Below are 21616 nucleotides of genomic sequence, written 5' to 3' on the forward strand. Positions count from 1 at the left end.
TTTATTACTGCTGGGGCCACTAAGGGAGGGTCACTATTACTACTGGGGCCACTATAGGGGAGGTTACTATTACAACTGGGGCCACTATGGTGGGGGGTGGGGGGGTGTCATTATTACTGGGTACACTATTTCACTGGGTGCTACTATGGTAGTCACTATTATTACTGGGGCCACTATGGGGGTCTCTATGATTACTGGTGCCATTATTACTGCTGGGGCCACTAAGGGGGTCACTATTACTAATAGGGCCACTATGAAGGGGGTCACTATTACTAATAGGGCCACTATGGGGGAGGTCACTATTACTACTGGGTCCACTATGGGGGGGTCACTATTAGGGCTCGCTCACACGGAGAGAAGTGCATTTCGATCGTACAAATACACTACATATCTATGCATTCCAAAAAGAACGCAGATGGATCCATTGAAATGTTGCGCGGGTCCACAGGTTAACAGCGTATTTGTGGCTTATTCACTTCAATGGTCTATAGCGGTGCGTGACATTAACATACATCATGCCGTCGCACTTCGCGCGAAAAAATACACTCACCAATGAGTTTTATTCACTGCATATTACTTGCGCAAAAATTAAACAAGTTTTTACACTAACGTCCCACGGTCGCCGGCATGGGAATTTCCCGCAGATGCGAGGGGCTTTTATGTCAAAACCGCCTTGCATCACTTCGGGAAAGTCGCAGTTCTTCCCTGTAGCTGACAGCCACAGCGGAGGATCGCAGAGTTCCTCCCATTGCTTTCAATGGGAGATCTTGCATTGCGTGCACCTGGCAAGTGCGATGCTGCCGCCGGCCCCATTGAGAACAACGGGCGGTGCGATGTGAAAGAACGCACAAAGTAGAACATGCCGTGATTTGTTTTCCGCATCGTGGTGCAATGCAGGAGAAAAAAAAACCACTCATAGGCGTGACGCCATTCAGAAGAATAGGGGACATAGTCGTACGTCTCGCAATTTCCTTGCCCATGTGAAGCCAGCCTTACTGTACAGTCGTAGAGTTACAGGCAGCCCCTTGAAGGCCGCCATGAGGCTGACACAGCCCTCAGGGAAGAGGAGTTTGACGCCCTGCTGTACCGCCTTCAGATGGGTTTCTTCAGGACGCTCACCTGCTTGAAAGTACGAAAAAAAAAAAAGCTGTACTGCCCACGACCGCCGCAAGCCTCACGATCATACGCAATACAATGTACACAGGGTCACCAGCCGGGCTCACAGTCTGCTGCGGCCCTCCCGCGTGCGGACCCCAGCCCGCTCTGCCAGTCCAGTGTAAGTCGCAGCATAACAACCTGCTAAATAGAATAGGGGGAAAAAACATCACTAACAGCAGCTCCATCTACAACCAGCATTTTCTCTGGGAGATTGCTGCCATCTAGTGGTGAGTCAGTAAACTATAGGAAAGCTGCTGTCTGCACAGCCTACCATGGCAGTAATGCTTCTAATGGACAGTCCCTCTGTAACACAACAAACACTCTGATAACATAGATGTACGGTGGAGGAACTCATGTTTCCGACTGCTAGAAAGGGCAGAAGGTCCTGGACGGATGGAGGTAGCCAGCGGAAAAGAAAAACCTGAGGGCAAATCATAAGTAAAAATATCCCAGTCAACCTCTATAAAGGCAAGTATTACTATTGAGAATGTGTCCTCAGGTGAAGTCATCAGTAGCTGCTCAGCGGAGGTTCAACGCTCGGGCTTCCAGCTGATCACCTGGCCTGCTGTGAGTGCTGGAAGCAGACAGCTCAGTCCGTGGCGCAGTGGCTCAGATTGGTACTGCAGGCATTAAAACTTCCATTAAATTCAATGCAGTACCAACCTTAACCACTGCACTGTTAACAGTGCTATCTGCTTCCATACTGACAGCAAGCCATACAATCAGCGCAAGTCCTGAGTGGCAGATTCTCACCGATCTACTATGACCTATAGGCTTCATCCGCACAGAACAAGTGATGTTTTGTAGCCCGTGCGGATGCAGTTGGGGTCATCAGTAGAAAAAGTCCCAAAGAACCCCATTAGCCTGTATTTACATAGCGATGTCGGTCTGAAGAAATTGGACCCGAATCACACTTGTAAAACACGCTATTTGCATCACTAAAATGGGCAGACTACATTGCACTCGCATGCAGGTCACATGACACAGGAGTGCGTTGAAATTTCTTTTACGCTTGCCTAAGAATCGGCGATTCTCGCAGCGGAATCACCCAAAAGGACACGTTGTGATTTTTTGATCTCGCATTATCAGTGGCCCTGAAAAATCCCGTAAATTAACCCATTGAGACGTGTTCTTTTCACGTGCGAGTTTGTGCGTCTCGCTATCACACAGAACTGGTTTGTGAATATCAACAGCCTAAAAGGGATAAGAACGTAACGTTACCCCCTACACAGAGGGATGGGCACAACTTTCTGATTGGTGGGGGTCCCATTGGTCCCCGCGTAAATTGAGCCGTGGTCGCACAGTCATTCATTTCCACAGGAGCGCCAGAGATGACTGAATTCAAGCGCTCCGCCATTTCCAACCGTCCCATTGACAGACACTGAACAGCAATGCGGATGCACAACAGCGGCTCCAATCCTTTGGTCGACCTTCAAGACCCCCACAGAACAGAAAGTTATCCCCTACCCAGTGGAGAGTAGAAGACTTTCAATCTTGGAAGCCCTTTAAAGCAACTGTAGAGAAGAGGCCGCACCGCCGTCCCCCATTCACCACTATGACAGCCGTCACCCCGCGGCGATTACTGACCACCTACAACAGTGCTTCCCACCTGCAGTCCTCAAGGACACCCCAACATCATGTTTTCAGGATATCCTCAGTATTGCACAGGTGGTCTATCTATAGGATATCCTGAAAACATGACCTGCTGGGGATCCTGAGATGTGAAATCCGTTTTATCATCACATGATGAAACGTTCTTCGGATCTCTAATATGCTGCGAGTTTCTTTTTCTCACCACTTCCAAGATCTCCGCTTGCTGGCAGAGGCTGAAAAGTCTTCTTGACCCAATGCTTATCACAGCTAAGAGTTGGTTACAGCCAAAGGAATCCAATACTAGAACCGGGCCCGGCCTCCAGCAAGCAGAGATATTATAAATGAAGAACAGAAAGCAGATTAGAAAGTCTTACGTACGGATGAGTGGACAATCCCTTTAAAGAAGTAGGCCAGAAATAGCAAAAAAAAGACTAATGTTACTGCAGAAAGTAGAAACCTGTCCCAGGACAAAAGGAGAGGTATCGTTTCTCCTTAAGGAGAGCACCTAGATCGTGTGAGGAGACTTATAAGGTCATCTATGCTCCTCTGCGAAATATGCAAATGGCGCAATGCACCTACAGCACCACCTATTGGAAGGCAGCATTCTTGCAAGTCAATGTCAGACTTTTCAAAGATGCCTTATAAACAACGACTGGGAATTGTGAGCCAAAGCCAGCATCACCATACACAGACAGCTGTTTCTGGGTGATTCCCCCTCATTAGTGGTTATATTTCTGGCTTGACTAGTGAGAGGCCTATAGATGTGGGTCAGGACGGGTATCGCTACTCCTTAAGGAGAGCATCTAGAAGGTGCGAGGAGACTTACAAGGTCATGCATGCTCCTCTAGGAAATATGCAAATAAGGGAGATGGAACAATCTCTCTGCAGCGCATGGTTATTCTGGCTTCGGCTCACAATCCCCAGCCGTTATTATAAGGCATGTGTAAAAGATGTGGCGCTGCAGAGGTATTGTTCCATCTTCCCAAGGACAGGACAATGCATGTGTAGGCTGCAGGGGGCGGAACGCAATACTACACTGCTCTGGACAGCGTAGTATTAGGCTCCAGCCCACCCCACATGTCGGTGTACTCTTGGGTTCCACCCCCTCTAGTCTGCATATACATTCTCAAGAGTCCCACAGACTGCACCAACAGCGGCCATTAAACACCATTCCTGGATACCCCTTTAAGTTCTCCGTCCGCTCACAAGTCCGTGTCCTGGGCAGGATCTCTAAATATGTGCATCCCAATCTATGAACCACATCCACTACTTAGCAGCTTCTCCCATCACACATCACATACGGCACCTTTAGAAGTACATGGCAACTTTAATAACATACAGCAATATGAACAAATATACAGAACGAGCCCCGCTGGTGACCACCAACAGGTCCGGGAGGGCAGGGTGGGGTCTGCGTGTGCAGGGGGTGTCATGATTCGGGCAGTATTTTGGATGTGACGGTGTCCAGCGGCTGCCAGTGGCAGGTCATCAGGGCGTCGTACAGCTCCTCGCTCTGCTCCATGAACTGTTTATTGGCCTCGGCCACGTCCACCTGGGGGTCCGGGTCTGGGAACAGACAGAGCAAGAACAGCTGTAAATGGCGAGACACAGAACTAGATTCATGGTGGTCTCCAAGTCAGGGGGCTGCAACCGGTGGCTCAACCTAACCAGAGAGCACAGTATTGAAGCTGTGGTTCCCCGGCTGTGGTGCAGCTACGTGTCCTACACCATCTACATATCCCAGGGTAATGTGTCAATGTTATATGAAGGCATCACACAGGGGGCACGGGTGGGCTTTCATTCTATAAAACCACTTATGTGCAGTGGGCAGCATTGAAGGTGGCATCTAAGGGGTTTAGGTACCATAAATGGAGTTAACTCCAATCCCAGCCATTACAGCAGGGAGCCAGCCAGATGTAACAGCTAATGTGCTGCAGATAGTAGTATGGCATGGTGTGTGAAGGGGACATGTGACCCCTACGGCATATCACGTGGGAGGAGATTCGTTATATTTACCTACAGCATGCACATCCCTTATTAATCATCATAGGATGATACTACAACTCCCAGCATGCCTTATAACAGCTGCAAAAGTTGGTCAACCACAAGCTGCAGACTTTTGCCACTTTCACACATAGTAAGAAAAGCTGTGGAGTTTCGGTAGCAAGCTTTTCTGTGGAAATTGCGCAGCATTTACGGTACGAGCCATGTGCAGGTTTCAAAAATCCCCTTCGCACAAAGTGAAAAATTTCAGAACCGAAATTTCAACCCTTGAACTACGAGGGTCAAACCCTCGGCAGATCCGCAAGAAAACGTGCGGCAAAATTTGCAGTTTATTTACTGCGTCTTTTCCCTTGTGGGAAGCTTCTGGCAAATACGTCCCATGAAGGCGGCCAAGAAGTGCGCAATCATCATTCTGACAAGAGAACAGTCACATAGTATGTTAGGCTGAAGGCAGACAATGCCCATCCACTTCAGCCCGTCTCCAGCACCCCCCCACCCCCCTGTTGATCCAGAGGAAGGCAAAAAAATAACCCCAATGAGGCAGATGCCAATTTAGCCCATTTGGGGGGAAACAATTTCTTCCGGACTCCATAAAGGCAGCCAGAATAAACCCTGGATCAACATTTGAAAGTTCCGACCTGAATGTAAGACCTTGATAAACAGCACACTGGTAACCGAATGTCTATATCCTGTAGATCTTTCCTCTAATCGTAGCAGATGCCCTCTTGTTACCGTTGCAGTCCTGGGTATAAACAGATCCTGGGAGAGATCCTTGTATTGTCCCCTCATGTATTTATACATAGTTATTTGATCACCCCGTAGCCGTCTTTTTTCCAGGGTAAATAATCCCAATTTTGGTGCCTCTCTGGGTATTCCAGTCCCTTCATTCCATGTATTAGTTTAGTTGCCCTTCTTTGAACCCCCTCCAGCACTGTAACATCTTTCCTGAGCACCGGTGACCAGAACTGTGCGCAGTATTCCATGTGAGGCCTGACAAGTGCCTTATATAGTGGGAGAGTAATGTTCTCGTCCCTCGCCCTTATACCTCTTTTAATGCACCCCAAGACTATTAGCTTTTGCAGCAGCTGACTGGCATTGATTGCTCCACTAGTACCTCCAAGTCTTTTCCCATATCACTTTTCCCTAGCAGTACCCTATTTAGTGTATATTGGTGACATCCGTTTCTCCTGCCCATGTGCATAACCTTACATTTATCAACATTGAACTTCATTTTTCTGCCCAAGCCCCCAGTTTATCTAGGTCCTTTTGTAGCCGCACATTGTCCTCCGTTGTGTTAGTTGTCCTTTATAATTTTCTATCATCTGCAAATATTGATATTTTACTGTGCAGCCCCTCTATCAGGTCGTTGATAAATATATTGAACAGAATGGGGCCTAATACTGAACCCTGTGGCGCCCCACTAGCAACGGTGGCCCAATCAGAGTACGCACCATTTATTACCACCCTCTTCTTTCTATCATTGAGCCAATTTTTTACCCACTTACACAGGTTTTCGCCCAGTCCGAGCTGCCTCATTTTATATATCAGCCTATTATGTGGCACGGTGTCAAAGGCTTTAGAGAAGTCCAGATATACGAGATCAATAGACTCTCCCAGGTCCAGCCTAGTGCTTACTTCATCGTAGAAGCTGATGAGATTGGTCTGACATGCTCCACCTCTCATGAACCCATGCTGGTGAGGAGTTATTCCGTTGTTCTCCTTGAGGTATTCTAGGATGGCGTCTCTCAGAAAACCCTTGAATATTTTTCCAATTATTGAAGTGAGACTTACCGGCCTGTAGTTACCAGGCTCTCTTCTTGACCCCTTTTTGTATATTGAACCACATTGGCAATGCCCAATCCAGCGGTACAACCCCGGTCTCGAGATTGTCCATATAAGAAATAGTGGTCTGTCCATCACGTCACTTAGAAGCCTTGAATGTATTCGATGGTCTCCTTAGCGGTGCGGCAAGCTGCTTGAGACTTCTCCCCGCTGTCGTCTCCCTGCTCGGCTTTGAATTCGCCCGCCGTAAGCACTGTGCAAGAAATCTATATGATTGGATTGAGCCCCAGCCAATTACATCCAGTGCTCGATAAACCAATCACAGGCATTCAGTGATGTCATTCACTGAATTGCCGTGAATAATCAAGCACCGGCTGCGATTGGCTGGCGCTTGATCCAATCATAGTGCTTACATAAACAGCGCTGACGGCGGGAGAATTCAAAGCCGATCAGGAAGATGACAGCGGGGAGAATTCTCAAGCAGCTTGCCGCACCGCCGGGGAGACCATCACGCCGGGGACACAGATGCCGGCTGGAAGGGGAGTATTGCGGGTTTTTTTTTTAACCTCACTCGAGTATAAGCCGGGGGGTTCTTTTTCAGAATAAAAAAAAATGTGTTGAAAATCTCGGCTTGTACTCGAGTATATACGGTAATTTCTTTTTTTTTTGCTGTATAATTTTAGCGCTTCTTTGCTGCCTTCCTGTTTTAACAATGTAAGCGCTTTTTAATCGCTTACTGCCCCCCTTACAGTCTGGAGGTTGTCCCAATTCATGTTACCAATAGTAGTTCTCAGCTGATCAAATTTTGCTTTACTAAAGTTTAGTTTTTGTATCGTTCCCTGATAAGGCTTCTTATTGAATGACAGCTGGGAATGTTATTATATTGTGGTCACTATTTCCCAAGTGTCCCTCAACCTGCACCCCTGTGATTCCATCAGGTTTGTTAGTTAATAAGTCCCAAGTGGCCCTTCCTCTCTTTGGCTCCTGCACAAGTTGGGTAAGGTAGTTATCTTTAATTGTTCTCAAGAACTTAAATCACCTTCCGTCGCCTCCTCTCCCAACTCTTCCGCAGCCTAAAAAGTGGAAGAAAGCAAAAAGTTAATTGAGCTCACAGAGCATTGCCTGCACAATACACTGTAGTGGACCGCAGCGGGACAGGCCGGACTGACTTACCGGCCAGGTATCAGCTGTGTAGCCGTACTGCTGGTAGGTGTAGCTGTTGTTCTTCTGGTCGTACTTCCAGTTGGTGAACATCTGCTGGAACTGCTGGGAGTAGTAGTTGAAGGCGGTCACATATTCAGCGGCCGGATTCCTCACTGGTGGACTGAAACCCAGAAAATGCTTCTGAATGTGACATCACCAAGACTCACGTAGAGCCTCCCTGTGAGCAGCGATACAGCTAGGCTAACGAGAATGAAAACCTCCATGCTTTACACTGCGGGCAATATTACCAAAATCATACAACTCAACGAGCTGGAAAGTTGCACAAAGTCTGACCCTCAAATAGACTCTACACTTCACATCATCTGAAGTCAACACTTCAAAATGAAAAGTGGCCCTCTGGTTCTGAACAAAGATGGCCGCAGCGCTTCTGACTACCTGATGCACACTGTGTATACATTGGTAGTCTAGGACACTGCATGCTGATCATGTGGGCAGCACTGGCCAATCAAAGCAGTATGTAGGGTCTTGGACTAATGATGCATACAAATGTACATCAGGTAGTCAGAGAAGTGCTGCGGCCATCTTCGTTTGTCCAAGTCGGGAGGGTCGCTTTAATAGCGGTGTCCCCTATCGGCTCAGTGAGGAGACCCTGCAAAATGCAGCCACCACTAGAAGATTGACCCTTTGATACAATATTTAATTTTCTGCCACCGCTTTCATTGTAAGAGCAGATTGTGAAGGTTGTACCACGTGTGCGATACTCACATGTGAAAAAAATCTTAAAAACACGCATGAAGTTTGCATTTCACACGTGTGTTCAATAGGTTTTGTTTTCTCCCATAAGAACTAATAGGGAAGTCCTGAATAGAAAAGCCCAAAAATAAGACCCGCTGCGATGTTAGCATTGCGGACCGTCAGTCTAAGAAGAAAATGAATAAGCCGCTGCTGTAAATAAACAGATTGACGTTAACGAGTCAGTTTCACGTATGGAGTTCTGTCCGTCCGCACGAAACTCATCTGTGTACAGCCTTAAGAAGGTCAGTAAACCACTAGCCCGCCCCTGATCATCTGTGTACAGCCTTAAGAGGGTCAGTAAACCACTAGCCCGCCCCTGATCATCTGTGTACAGCCTTAAGGTGGTCAGTAAACCACTAGCCCGCCCCTGATCATCTGTGTACAGCCTTAAGGTGGTCAGTAAACCACTAGCCCGCCCCTGATCATCTGTGTACAGCCTTAAGGTGGTCAGTAAACCACTAGCCCGCCCCTGGTCTTCTGTGTACAGCCTTAAGAAGGTCAGTAAACCACTAGCCCGCCCCTGATCTTCTGTGCGTCACCACCATGTGAGGGGTCCGCTCAGCAGCCCCCCAGTGATGCTCATCTCCTCACCTGGGGTCCGGCGGCTTCGTGTACAGCGCATGCTTCAGCTTGAATCTCTTGGGCTGAAAAAATAAGCGCATTCTGTTACTATGCATCAAAAAATCCATTAAGACTAAATTCTGCCATTTCTTGCATTTGTTTATGGACGAGCTTGTGGCAACAAATATGGCCGCCAAGCCCTCAGAGTACAGCTACCACATTAGTGAAGGCACGACGCTCTATGTGCGATCACCACTACCCTGTTTCCCTGAAAAGAAGACATAGCATGATTTTCCAGAATTTGAGGATGCAAAATGATTTTTCAGGCTTTTTGAGGATGCTTGAAAAATAAGCCCTACTCCAAAATTAAGCCCTGCTAACAGTTAATTAAAAAAGTCAATGTAAAAAAAGTTAAACCTTTTTGAACAAAAATTAATATAAGACACTGTCTTATTTTCGGGGAAACACGGTAGACCCCGCAGTAGTTGCTGGAAGTCTCTGATCCCGGCCTTATAACTCGTTAGATAACACCTCATTAGCGGCCGCTAACGGACGGCGGGAGCGCAGCCTGGTGAAAAGCTGAATTGCCACTTTTACATACAAAAGTATTTTTAACTATGAAACATGTTTTTATTATGCAAATAACTAAACCCCACATATCTGTCCAGAGAACACGAAGCACAAGTTATCTCCGGTGGTCCCACCAAGTGAAAGGTGCAGAGGGGCACACGTGTCGTCTGCTTCCCGAAGCATCGGCATTGCATTACAGAAAAAGGCGGTGATGAGACATCCCCTTTAAGGGCCGAAGTGACCACCAGTGGAGAGTTATGGGTCCTGCCGGGCGACTCTAACCCACACACCGTACTACATCTACTGCAGGGCCTGACAGCGACTCTCTCAGTTTGGCGGTCTTTGAGCCCCCTCAGCCTAAATGTGACATCAGACTTGGCACAGAACTTCCCCCCCTTAGCCCTGGCACGGTGTACTCACAGGGTTGGCACCGGGTATCAGCTTCCCATTGACGTTGGCCAGGCACCTGGAGGCGGAGGACTGCTCGGGAAATTCTACGAAACAGTAACCAGAAAGCGCCCTGGAAGAAAGGAACAGAAACGCAGGTCACACGACTGTATTCATACCATTATAAACTTTCTCTAGTGTCTGCAGCTCCCTGCGGGTGTATGCGTCTCCATGGATACAAGCCCTGTAGTCATGTGTTACACCCCCTTCATCTGCCGCAAGGATTAGACTACAGTGTACTTGTTGTCTGTAACCATGGAGACGCATAGAACTGCCTAAGAGCTGTGGGCTGAAGTTTATTTTTGTGCGGCCTTTTAATAATACAAACAGGAGACATTGTGCTAAATACGGGGGTTTTGTTCCATTTTTCTTTTATATTTTTTATGTGCCTGTAAGAGGCTTGAACCATAAAAGCTACGGTCGCTGTGATAATGCACTGCAGTACTTATGTACCGCAATGCCTTTTCGCCTACAATAAAGATCACAGGCCACAGTGTCTGGTTGCCATCGCAACCCATTGGCCCTCGGCGATCACATGGTTGAAGGCCCATGACGTCACATTCATCAGCACATCTAAGGGGTTAACAGCGGGATCGGTGTTCTCACTGATCCCTGCTGTTGTAGCAGAAGGCTGGCCATCAGTTACAGCCGCCTCCCGCTGCGGGATCACTTCTCGGCCTGCTGCGTACACAGGATACAGGTTTACATCCCGCTGCGTTAATCATCAGCCAGTCGGGACTCTTGTCCACTAGAATATAGGACTTGTTCACACGGACGCACACCTACCAACTCTGAGCGCTGCAGCGTGTATCTGTGTGCGCCAATGTACACAAAAATACGCACAAAATTACACCGATTCGCAGCGAATACGCATTTATACACGCACCGATATGAAGGGCTCGTACGCTCCTGGTGCGCCCAGATGGGTCACGCCAACTATGACGTCACACGATCGCACATCATACGGAAACAAATACCCTTGTGAACGTGTTTTAGTCGCTGCATGTAACTTGCGCAATACACTGCACAAGTACGCTGATAAGGACGCGCTCTAAAGAAAAGCCATCAGCAGGACGCAGCAGGTGGTTCTGCATGCTGATCAGTAATGTGCCGTATGTAACGCCGTCCGGCTGGTTGGGGGGGGGGGGGGGGGGGGGGGAGGGGAAGGGGGGGCCATGGGGCAAGTCTATAGCCGGCGCTGCAGCAGGCGGCGCTCCTCACCCTGTGAAGCGGTTGCGGATGATCTTGACACTGAGGACCGTCTCCCCCATCGACTGCAGCGCCTGAGTGATGAACGCCTCGTTCATGTTCTCGTCGATCTGTGGAGGAAGACGACGGTGTAACACGGGCTGGGTGGGGTAACCGGAGGACGGCACCAAACCCTCCAGCTGACAGAGAACTACATCTTCCAGCATCCCCTCCTCCTCCCTCCAACCAACGCGGCACTACAACTCTCAGCATGCCCCCCTCCACGTACCTTGTGGTCACTACAACTCCCAGCATGCTCCCCGTCTCCCTCCACCTGACAAGGCACTACAACTCCCAGCATCCCCCCCCCCCGCCAGGGCACTACAACTCCCAGCACCCCCCCCCCCCCCGCCGGGGCACTACAACTCCCAGCACCCCCCCCCCCCGCCGGTGCACTACAACTCCCAGCACCCCTCCCCCCCCGCCGGGGCACTACAACTCCCAGCACCCCCCCCCCGCCGGGGCACTACAACTCCCAGCACCCCCCCCCCCGCCGGGGCACTACAACTCCCAGCACCAACCCCCCCCCGCCGGGGCACTACAACTCCCAGCACCCCCCCCCCCCCCGGGGCACTACAACTCCCAGCACCCCCCCCCCCCCCCGGGGCACTACAACTCCCAGCACCCCCCCCCCCCCGCCGGGGCACTACAACTCCCAGCACCCCCCCCCCCCCCGCCGGGGCACTACAACTCCCAGCACCCCCCCCCCCCCGCCGGGGCACTACAACCCCCAGCATCCCCCCCCCCCCCGCCGGGGCACTACAACCCCCAGCATCCCCCCCCCCCGCCGGGGCACTACAACCCCCAGCACCCCCCCCCCCCCCGCCGGGGCACTACAACTCCCAGCACCCCCCCCCCCCCCGCCGGGGCACTACAACTCCCAGCACCCCCCCCCCCCCGCCGGGCACTACAACCCCCAGCATCCACCCCCCCCCCCCCCGCCGGGGCACTACAACCCCAGCACCCCCCCCCCCCCCCCCCGCCGGGGCACTACAACCCCCAGCATCCCCCCCCCCCGCCGGGCACTACAACTCCCAGCACCCCCCCCCCCCGGGGCACTACAACTCCCAGCACCCCCCCCCCCCCGCCGGGGCACTACAACTCCCAGCCCCCCCCCCCCCCCGCCGGGGCACTACAACCCCAGCATCCCCCCCCCCCCGCCGGGCACTACAACCCCCAGCATCCCCCCCCCCCCGCCGGGGCACTACAACCCCCAGCATTCCCCCCCCCCCCCCCCCCGCCGGGCACTACAACCCCCAGCATTCCCCCCCCGCCGGGCACTACAACTCCCAGCATGCCCCCTGCCTCCCTCCACCTGACAGGGCACTACAACTCCCAGCATGCCCCCTGCCTCCCTCCACCCGACGGGGCACAACAACTCTCAGCATGCCCCCCCCACGTACCTTGTGGTCACTACACACTACAACTCCCAGCATACCCCCCTCCACCCGACGGGGCACTACAACTCCCAGCATGCCCCCGCCTCCCTCCACCTGACAGGGCACTACAACTCCCAGCATTCCCCCCCCCCCACCTCCCTCCACTCGACGGGGCACTACAACTCTCAGCATGCCCCCCCCACGTACCTTGTGGTCACTACACACTACAACTCCCAGCATACCCCCCTCCACCCGACGGGGCACTACAACTCCCAGCATGCCCCCCCCCCCCACGTACCTTGTGGTCACTACACACTACAACTCCCAGCATGCCCCCCTCCACCCGACGGGGCACTACAACTCCCAGCATGCCCCCCTCCACCCGACGGGGCACTACAACTCCCAGCATGCCCCCCTCCACCCGACGGGGCACTACAACTCCCAGCATGCCCCCCTCCACCCGACGGGGCACTACAACTCCCAGCATGCCCCCCTCCACCCGACGGGGCACTACAACTCCCAGCATGCCCCCCTCCACCCGACGGGGCACTACAACTCCCAGCATGCCCCCCTCCACCCGACGGGCACTACAACTCCCAGCATGCCCCCGCCTCCCTCCACCCGACGGGGCACTACAACTCTCAGCATGCCCCCCCCACGTACCTTGTGGTCACTACACACTACAACTCCCAGCATGCCCCCCTCCACCCGACAGGGGGGGGCACTACTACTCCCAGCATGCCCCCCTCCACCCGACGGGGGGGGCGGGGGCACTACTACTCCCAGCATGCCCCCCTCCACCCGACAGGGGGGGGGGGTTGGGGCACTACAACTCCCAGCATGCCCCCCCTCCACCCGACGGGGGGGCACTACAACTCCCAGCATGCCCCCCTCCACCCGACGGGGGCACTACAACTCCCAGCATGCCCCCCTCCACCCGACGGGGGCACTACAACTCCCAGCATGCCCCCGCCTCCCTCCACCCGACGGGGGCACTACAACTCTCAGCATACCCCCCACATACCTTGTGGTCACTACACACTACAACTCCTAGTATGCCCCCCATCTCCCTCTCCCTGACGGGGCACTACAACTCCCAGCAGGATCCCTCAAACTCCCTCGTGGGCACTGCAACTCCCAGCATGCCCCTTCCCACTACTCTTTCTCCACCTGGTGAACACTACAACTCCCAGCACGCCCACCCCACCTCCCACGTGAAGACTACAACTCCCAGCACGCCCACCCCACCTCCCACGTGGAGACTACAACTCCCAGCACGTCCTCCATCTAATGTGGCATTACAACGCCCAGCATTGCCTGAACTTGCGCTCTTAAAGTGCCCTAAAGCTTGTCGTCCTCCAGGACTCCCACTTACATCTCCCATCCACAGACTCGCCATATCTGCGCCGTTTCTCCCACCAGCACTGACCGCACGGATCACGTGACGTACTTCCGGAGAGCTGCCATTTTGTTGGCGACCAATGTGCGGTTTGTGGATGATAGTAGATTGGACTAAAGGAGCTCTGACGTCAGAGGGTCAGCTGACTTCCCGGTCACGTGACTCTATAGCCGAGGCTGTCTATGAAGAGAATAATGGCTAGAGCATTTTAGAATCATGCAGCCGCTGGAAAGCAGCGGAACCTCTGCAGACCTGCTGAGTCCGCCGGGATTAGGGTCCCCCGTAGAGGCTAGAATGTATGATCTCATGGGAGGTGATGGCGTCACGTGATCATGTTCAAGCTTTCCCGCGGCCAGACGGCAGGAGAGCAGGAGTGATAGAACTGGAGCCCCTCCGGCTGCACAACCCTGCAGAGTACAGCGGGGGCACGCAGTAGTGAGGGGATGAGTCCGGGGTCTGCAGGGAGTATTAACCCTCTAACAGCCACCTCTCCTCACTCACCTTCATACAACGCCGGCTCAGTGACGCCATGACACTGGGTTACTTTTAGATTGCCGGCCATTCTCCTTTGTCTTCCCTGGTTGCTGCGTCACATGAAAGCGTCGGCTGAGCTTCTCAGAGAGCGCAGGCCAGCGGGGAGAGTGCAGGCCACTGCAGAGAGAGAGCGCCACCGAGGGGGGAGTGCAGTCCAGTGCAGAGAGAGCGCCACCGGGGAGGGAGTGCAGGCCACTGCAGAGAGAGCGCCACCGAGGAGGGAGTGCAGGCCATTGCAGAGAGAGCGCCACCGGGGAGGGAGTGCAGGCCATTGCAGAGAGAGCGCCACCGGGGAGGGAGTGCAGGCCATTGCAGAGAGAGCGCCACCGGCGAGGGAGCGCAGGCTGCCGCAGAGAGAGCGCCACCGGGGAGGGAGCGCTGCGGGAAGAGAGTGCAGGCCACTGCAGAGAGAGCGCCACCGGGGAGGGAGTGCAGGCTGCCGCAGAGAGAGTGCCACCGGGGAGGGAGCGCAGGCTGCCGCAGAGAGAGTGCCACCGGGGAGGGAGCGCAGGCTGCCGCAGAGAGAGCGCTGCGGGGAGAGAGTGCAGGCCACTGCAGAGAGAGCGCCACCGGGGAGGGAGCGCAGGCTGCCGCAGAGAGAGCGCCACCGGGGAGGGAGCACAGGCTGCCGCAGAGAGAGCGCTGCGGGGAGAGAGTGCAGGCCACTGCAGAGAGAGCGCCACCGGGGAGGGAGCGCAGGCTGCCGCAGAGAGAGTGCCACCGGGGAGGGAGCGCAGGCTGCCGCAGAGAGAGCGCTGCGGGGAGAGAGTGCAGGCCACTGCAGAGAGAGCGCCACCGGGGAGGGAGCGCAGGCTGCCGCAGAGAGAGCGCCACCGGGGAGGGAGCACAGGCTGCCGCAGAGAGAGCGCCACCGAGGAGGGAGCGCAGGTTGCCGGAGAGAGAGCTCAGGTTGCCGCAGAGAGGGCGCTGCCAGGGAGGGAGCTCAGGTTGCCGGAGAGAGAGCGCTGCGGGGAGGGAGCGCAGGTTGCCGCAGAGAGAGTGCCGCCAGGGAGGGAGCGCAGGTTGCCGTAGAGAGAGCTCAGGTTGCCGCAGAGAGAGCACGGCCGGGAGGGAGCGCAGGTTGTCGCAGAGAGAGCGACGCCGGGGAGGGAGTGCAGGTTGCCGTAGAGAGAGCTCAGGTTGCCGCAGAGAGAGCGCGGCCAGGGAGGGAGCGCAGGTTGTCGCAGAGAGAGCGACGCCGGGGAGGGAGTGCAGGTTGCCGCAGAGAGAGCACGGCCGGGAGGGAGCGCAGGTTGTCGCAGAGAGAGCTCAGGTTGCCGCAGAGAGAGCGCGGCCGGGGAGGGAGCGCAGGTTGCCGTAGAGAGAGCTCAGGTTGCCGCAGAGAGAGCGCGGCCGGGGAGGGAGTGCAGGTTGTCGCAGAGAGAGCGCCGCCGGGGAGGGAGTGCAGGTTGTCGCAGAGAGAGCGCCGCCGGGGAGGGAGTGCAGGTTGTCGCAGAGAGAGCGCGGCCGGGGAGGGAGTGCAGGTTGTCGCAGAGAGAGCGCCGCCGGGGAGGGAGTGCAGGTTGTCGCAGAGAGAGCGCCGCCGGGGAGGGAGTGCAGGTTGTCGCAGAGAGAGCCCTGCTGAGGAGGGAGTGCAGGTTGCTGCAGAAAGAACGCCGCCGGGGATGGAGCTCAGGCTGCCGCAGAAAGAGCGCCGCCGAGATCCGCTTTATGTCAGAAATTGCACTAAAATATAAACTGGAATATGTGGAGCCAAGGGAGGCCACACCCCCTTTCAATAAACCCCACCCTCTGTCCCGAAAAACAGTAAAAAAAGTTTAAATTAAAAAAGTCATACATTTTTGTTCAAATGCTGATTGCACGCTTTTTCCTCAAGAATTCTGCCACAAATGCCTAAATTCCACACTTTTGTTTCCTCACGATTAATCATAAGGCGAGATTTATTGTTTGCAGCTATTTTTTCTTTTCCTTTTGGCATTCGCTGGTTCTCATTTTGGAAGTTTTATTTTTGTGCCAGACATATTTATTAGTTGTTCATCAGAGGTTTATGCTGCATTCAACACTTTGATGTCTAAATGTAGACAATCGGTGTGGTTGAGCAGAATCTAACTTTTCAACACATTATTAAAGTTCACTGGTTGGAGCTGCTCGTCCACATAAATCAAATTACTATAATATGTGCTAAATTATAACCACAATTCCAAAAAAATTGGGCCGCTGTGTAAAATGTAATGAAAAAAGAATGCAATGATTCTGAAATCTTATATAGCCATATTTTATTCACAGTAGAACAGAGAGCGCATATCAGAGGGGGAAAGGGAGACCTTTTTCAATTTCATTAAAAAAGTTAAATCATTTAGAAATTGTTGGCAGCAACACCTCTTACAAAAGTTAGGACAAGGGTAATAAAAAGCTGGAAACGTAAGTAATGAAAAACAGCTGGAGGGTCAAGATGCATATCTCAGTGCAGGAGGCGGCTGCTTAGGTGCTCTGAAGCGACTCTCTGACATCTGTGACAAAGCCACAACGGCCTCTTCGTGGAGTTATTGCGATATTATTTATTTGTGACGGCAGCACTACATTAGCGCAAGAATGGTAAATGTGATGCAATTAGGAAATCACAAGAACCAGGGTTAAAAACATAACGTTCTTTTCCATTTCTTAGTTGATGCTAGTAGCGATCATATATCAGTAGATACATACAAGCCTTTCGCTAAAAGTGGTTATCCCCTTTACATGTTAGTGTCAGGGTAAAATTCTCTAAGTACAGCACCAATCAGGCCCACCCCACTTGCCCCGTTGCCGGCGGTAAAGAAAAAAACACCACACAGAGGTCTGGTATCATTCCTCACACGGGACATGGCTCTCCTTTATTACAGATTACATGAGATCTTATACCCTTTTGTCCCATCCCCAGCAAGGGGTGATGGGCTCATAACCATATATGGGCAGTCCGGATTTCCGGCCTGAGACAGTGAAAATCATATAACAGTCATTATCTTGATACTGGCGCCTCTGGCTTATGTACAGAAAATCACGTATTCAATTAACTCCAGTGCAAAGAATCACCCACTCAATTCTAAGAAAACGGCCAAGCATGCATTCTCCATATATGGGAAGTCTGGATTTCCGGCCTAAGACAGTGAAAATTATGTACATAGTGGAACATCTTGATATCTTGCTTCTGGGAAAACGGCCAAGTACACGCGTCCTTCATGTCTGGTTCGGTATCATCTCTGAATTTCTAGAACATCTCTCTCAGCCTTGCAAAGCCTTGGAATATCTGATGTAAGGCGACATATAAGTTTTTTCTCATTTGGAATTGAATAAAACTTGCATATAGGTATAAAAGTATAAAGAACATATGGCAATATATATATATATATATATACCCTCACAAACCCCCCTAAAAAACTTAATATGGAGATCAAGCATCAGACTTTGCACTCTTCCTCGGTCGCCTCTCCCTTGCGTCAGGGTTTCTCCACTGCCCGTAAGTCCCTACTTCTAAAAGGGAGGGATCCCTACCTCACCTCAGAAGGAGGCCATGGATTCCCTGGGCTTATTTCCGGGCATCCATACCCTCTCTCTGTACGAGTTAACACCCCGCAGGGTGTGCCCTCGCCGGAACCTAAGGTCTTCTGCACTTTCACTAGGCAAATGGGAATTCCACTGACAGTCCATCTTATGAGACCGGGGCGGCGCAGTACTAGTCCATTTCTCCATTCTTCTGGTAACGTATCTGGTTGGCACTATCGGAAATGGCTCTTCATCTTTTTCAAACAAGGGAAATTTTGGTTACCATTAAAGGGATAATACACAAACAGGAAATTACATACCCCACCTCTTTCTGCTAAAATCATATCCAGGGCCACTCTGTTTTGGAACGCCATGGATGCAGTGGGCCCTAACTGGTCAGCTAACCCTTGCGAAGCATCTCTGGTGTAGTTTACAAACCTCTGCTGATTGTAATAGATATAATTCATCCAATCTACATTATTATTAACAGTGACAATAGCAAATAAGGACTCAAAACTTGCTTTAACCTGATCTCTAGAATTAAATTCATCTGGCACCCCCCTTGGCACTCCTATTGCATCTATGTGTACATGTGGGTCAAAGTTACCACCTGGAGCGTCAACTTCTCTCTTAGCATGATGCGGTGTTGGATTCTCACCCTCAGTGTGGGCTTCATATTGCACATTTGATTGTATTAATTTGTTCTGAAACGGGGGGCTAGTGTACAGTAGTCAAAGGTGTGTGTTAGAGGAATTGTACCACATTATAGCATGTAAAGGATATACAGGATCATGCGTTCTTTCAGTGCGAAGTGTGGATCCAAGTGGGCTTTCCTTCGAGCTTGACTGTAGTTGGGGTGGTGAGCAACATCTGGTAAGGACTTTTAAACTGGGTTTCTCTCTTAAACTTTTTCACATAGACCCTGTCACCTGGTTTCAGATTGTGACACTCATCTGTAGGACCTGGGAGAAAAGCAGAGACTGCAGAATGGATTACTAACAATTCCTTGGGGAGGCCTATGACAAAATTAACAAGAAAATCATTCCCCAAACTCAGCTACTGTGGCATGTACCCTCCTAAGAAAAAGAACCAATGGGAGACACTCAATTCAAAATTTACCCATTTTCTTCATTGCCTTTTGTATCTACTTTCCCACTACTCCGCGGACGGTAGGGTGTGTGAAAAGCCTGGAATATACCCAAAACAGACATGATGTGTTGCATTATTTCACCTGTGAAGTTTGTACCTTTGTTTGACTCAATCACTTCCGGTACCTCATATCTGCAGATTACCTCATTCATGAGCTTCTGTGCGATTACCTGCTTATTTACTTTGGTAACAGGGTAGGTCTCCAACCTGAAAAGAAATCAACAACAACAAGCACATTTTCATGCTTCCCAACAAGTAGGAGCTGAGTGTAGCCAATTTGCAATCCCTGAAATGGGTAGAGTGGCCTAGGCAAGTGTGGTGTGGCAAATTTACTTCTGCCCTGTTGCTTTACGGCAAAGATCATGCAAAATTGGACAAATGATGCAGCAGCTACAGAAAACCCAGGAGCCACCTCGTCCTCGTTCAAGCGTCGACATCATTACTGCATTTGAGAGGTGCGTCTTTCCGTGCGTCAGCTGGGCCATCATGGGGCACAGGGACTATGGTAGGCAAGTGCTGTTGACTGTTCACCATATACCGTCCCTTTTTAGTCCATCTTTTCTTCCTTGCTGGCTTGTAACTGTAAAGCCATTAGCATATCAAAGTCCAAGTTTTTATCAAAGTCCAAAGTGTAGTCAAATTCTTCTTTTCTTCTTTCTTCCACGGCTTGAGGGCCGCTGCTTTTGCTGTGTGGTCTGTGATGGCGTTGCCTCTTGTTTCTCCAGTGTAGGAATTGGTGTGAGCTTTCCACCTTGTCAGGTAGAAGTAGGGCCTCCATGAGACTCTGCACCGCTGCAACATTCTTAATTGGCTGTCCTGCTGAGGTAACAAGCTGTCTGGCCTTCCATGTTGGGCCGTAATCATGAGCTATGCCAAATGCATACCGGGAGTCAGTGTAAATGTTTGCCGTCTTACCTGTGGCCACTCTACACGCCTCAGTGAGGGCCTTTAGTTCCGCTTCTTGTACTGCGACATGCGGAGGCATTCTGCTTTTTAGGACATCTTGTTGTGTGACCACTGTATATCCAGTGTGGAGTCGTCAATCACCCTGGTACCATCTATAAAAAACAACTCAAAATATGCATTATTAACAAGGGCTTTCAGTAACTTTTTAAAACTTAAATTTTCTTGTTGCATCAATGCTAGACAATCAGGCTGGTATTCTAATTCAAAAAGATCAGAATCTTGTTGTAAAAAATTTAAAAATGGCTTGCAAAAAATTTAAAAATGGCTGAATTTAAAAATGGCTGACTTGCAATACCTAGATCACCTATGCCTTCTCCTCCCCCCCCCCTTTAAACCAGGGTACTCAATTGGAACAATAGTAGCCGGGTTTAAGTTATTATAACATTGTAAAAATATTTGATGGATGCAGATAAGGCCTGCAAAATGTTAACACCAATAGCAGAAACATGAGTTACATCGGGGCAGAATAACCTACAAAACATCTACTAATATTGGAAATGTGAGATCCCTTTAAGTGAATTCATTATTAGTCTGTTCCTGCATGCAATGTCTTATCAAAATTTGAGACGGGAGGGAAAAAAAAACAAAACAAAAACTTTTACTAGCTGCTCAAGCTCCTCACCCCTCCCTTGTCGAGAAGAGGGATGAAACATTACGTACTATTACATCATCTAGCTCCACCCCTTCGATATTGGCACATTGCGTCTGTCTTCTCAGCTTAATTTCAGTTTAACAGTCTACACGTCCACATCTCAACCAAGCAAAGTCCCATGCATGGGGAGGACTTTTATCCCCAGTCATTACCTGCATCACACATTCCACACAGCCCGAACACGGGTCACTAACTCTCATCCATCCATGCTCTCAAGTCTGCTCCGTCACCCCCTATTGAAGCTGTACCAGTACATACAGATGCACAGACAAAAAAAGTTTGAGAAACATACATACATCATCTGAAAAACATTGAGGTGAGTGCTTTTAATGTTATAAAGTACATGATTCTATTGAGATGAGATTGTGAATGAGCGCTATCTTTGACAAATTATGTGAAAAAAAGTTTGCTGAGTGACTGAGATATTCTATATTTCTTATCTACTGAAGCTATTATATGCTGTATTAAACGCTGAAGTATTTTGGAATGCGTGGGTATTTTTCAGCCCCCCTTGTGACCCTGAGCTCAGAGTGAATCTGAAAGCCCCCACCTTTTTAAAACATCTCTTATCTCTCTACGAATATGAAACACAGACTGAATTGTTTTAGCTTAAACTATTGCCTGACCTTGCAACATTCATTTTCAACCCCTGTATAAGTAAGAATATAAATTGCTATATTTCCTGCCTACTAAGACAGTATAATTAATTAAATTCATTTCAAGCCTTCATTCCAT

General features: G+C 50.9%; 1 protein-coding gene across 1 annotated transcript; it reads right to left on the bottom strand.

The window, feature by feature from the left end:
* Nucleotides 1–4057: 4057 nt before the first annotated feature.
* TRNAU1AP (tRNA selenocysteine 1 associated protein 1) lies at nt 4058–14216 on the bottom strand. Its single transcript, XM_066606458.1, has 7 exons — nt 14077–14216; nt 11296–11393; nt 10048–10147; nt 9088–9140; nt 7711–7861; nt 7577–7610; nt 4058–4317 (listed from the first exon to the last, which is right to left on the bottom strand). Exons 1-7 carry the CDS (start codon nt 14098–14100, stop codon nt 4181–4183), a joined length of 597 nt encoding a protein of 198 aa, XP_066462555.1. The 5' UTR covers nt 14101–14216; the 3' UTR covers nt 4058–4180.
* Nucleotides 14217–21616: the final 7400 nt, after the last annotated feature.

Source organism: Eleutherodactylus coqui, chromosome 6 (genome assembly GCF_035609145.1).
Source record: "Eleutherodactylus coqui strain aEleCoq1 chromosome 6, aEleCoq1.hap1, whole genome shotgun sequence".
Classification (NCBI taxonomy): Eukaryota; Metazoa; Chordata; class Amphibia; order Anura; family Eleutherodactylidae; genus Eleutherodactylus; species Eleutherodactylus coqui.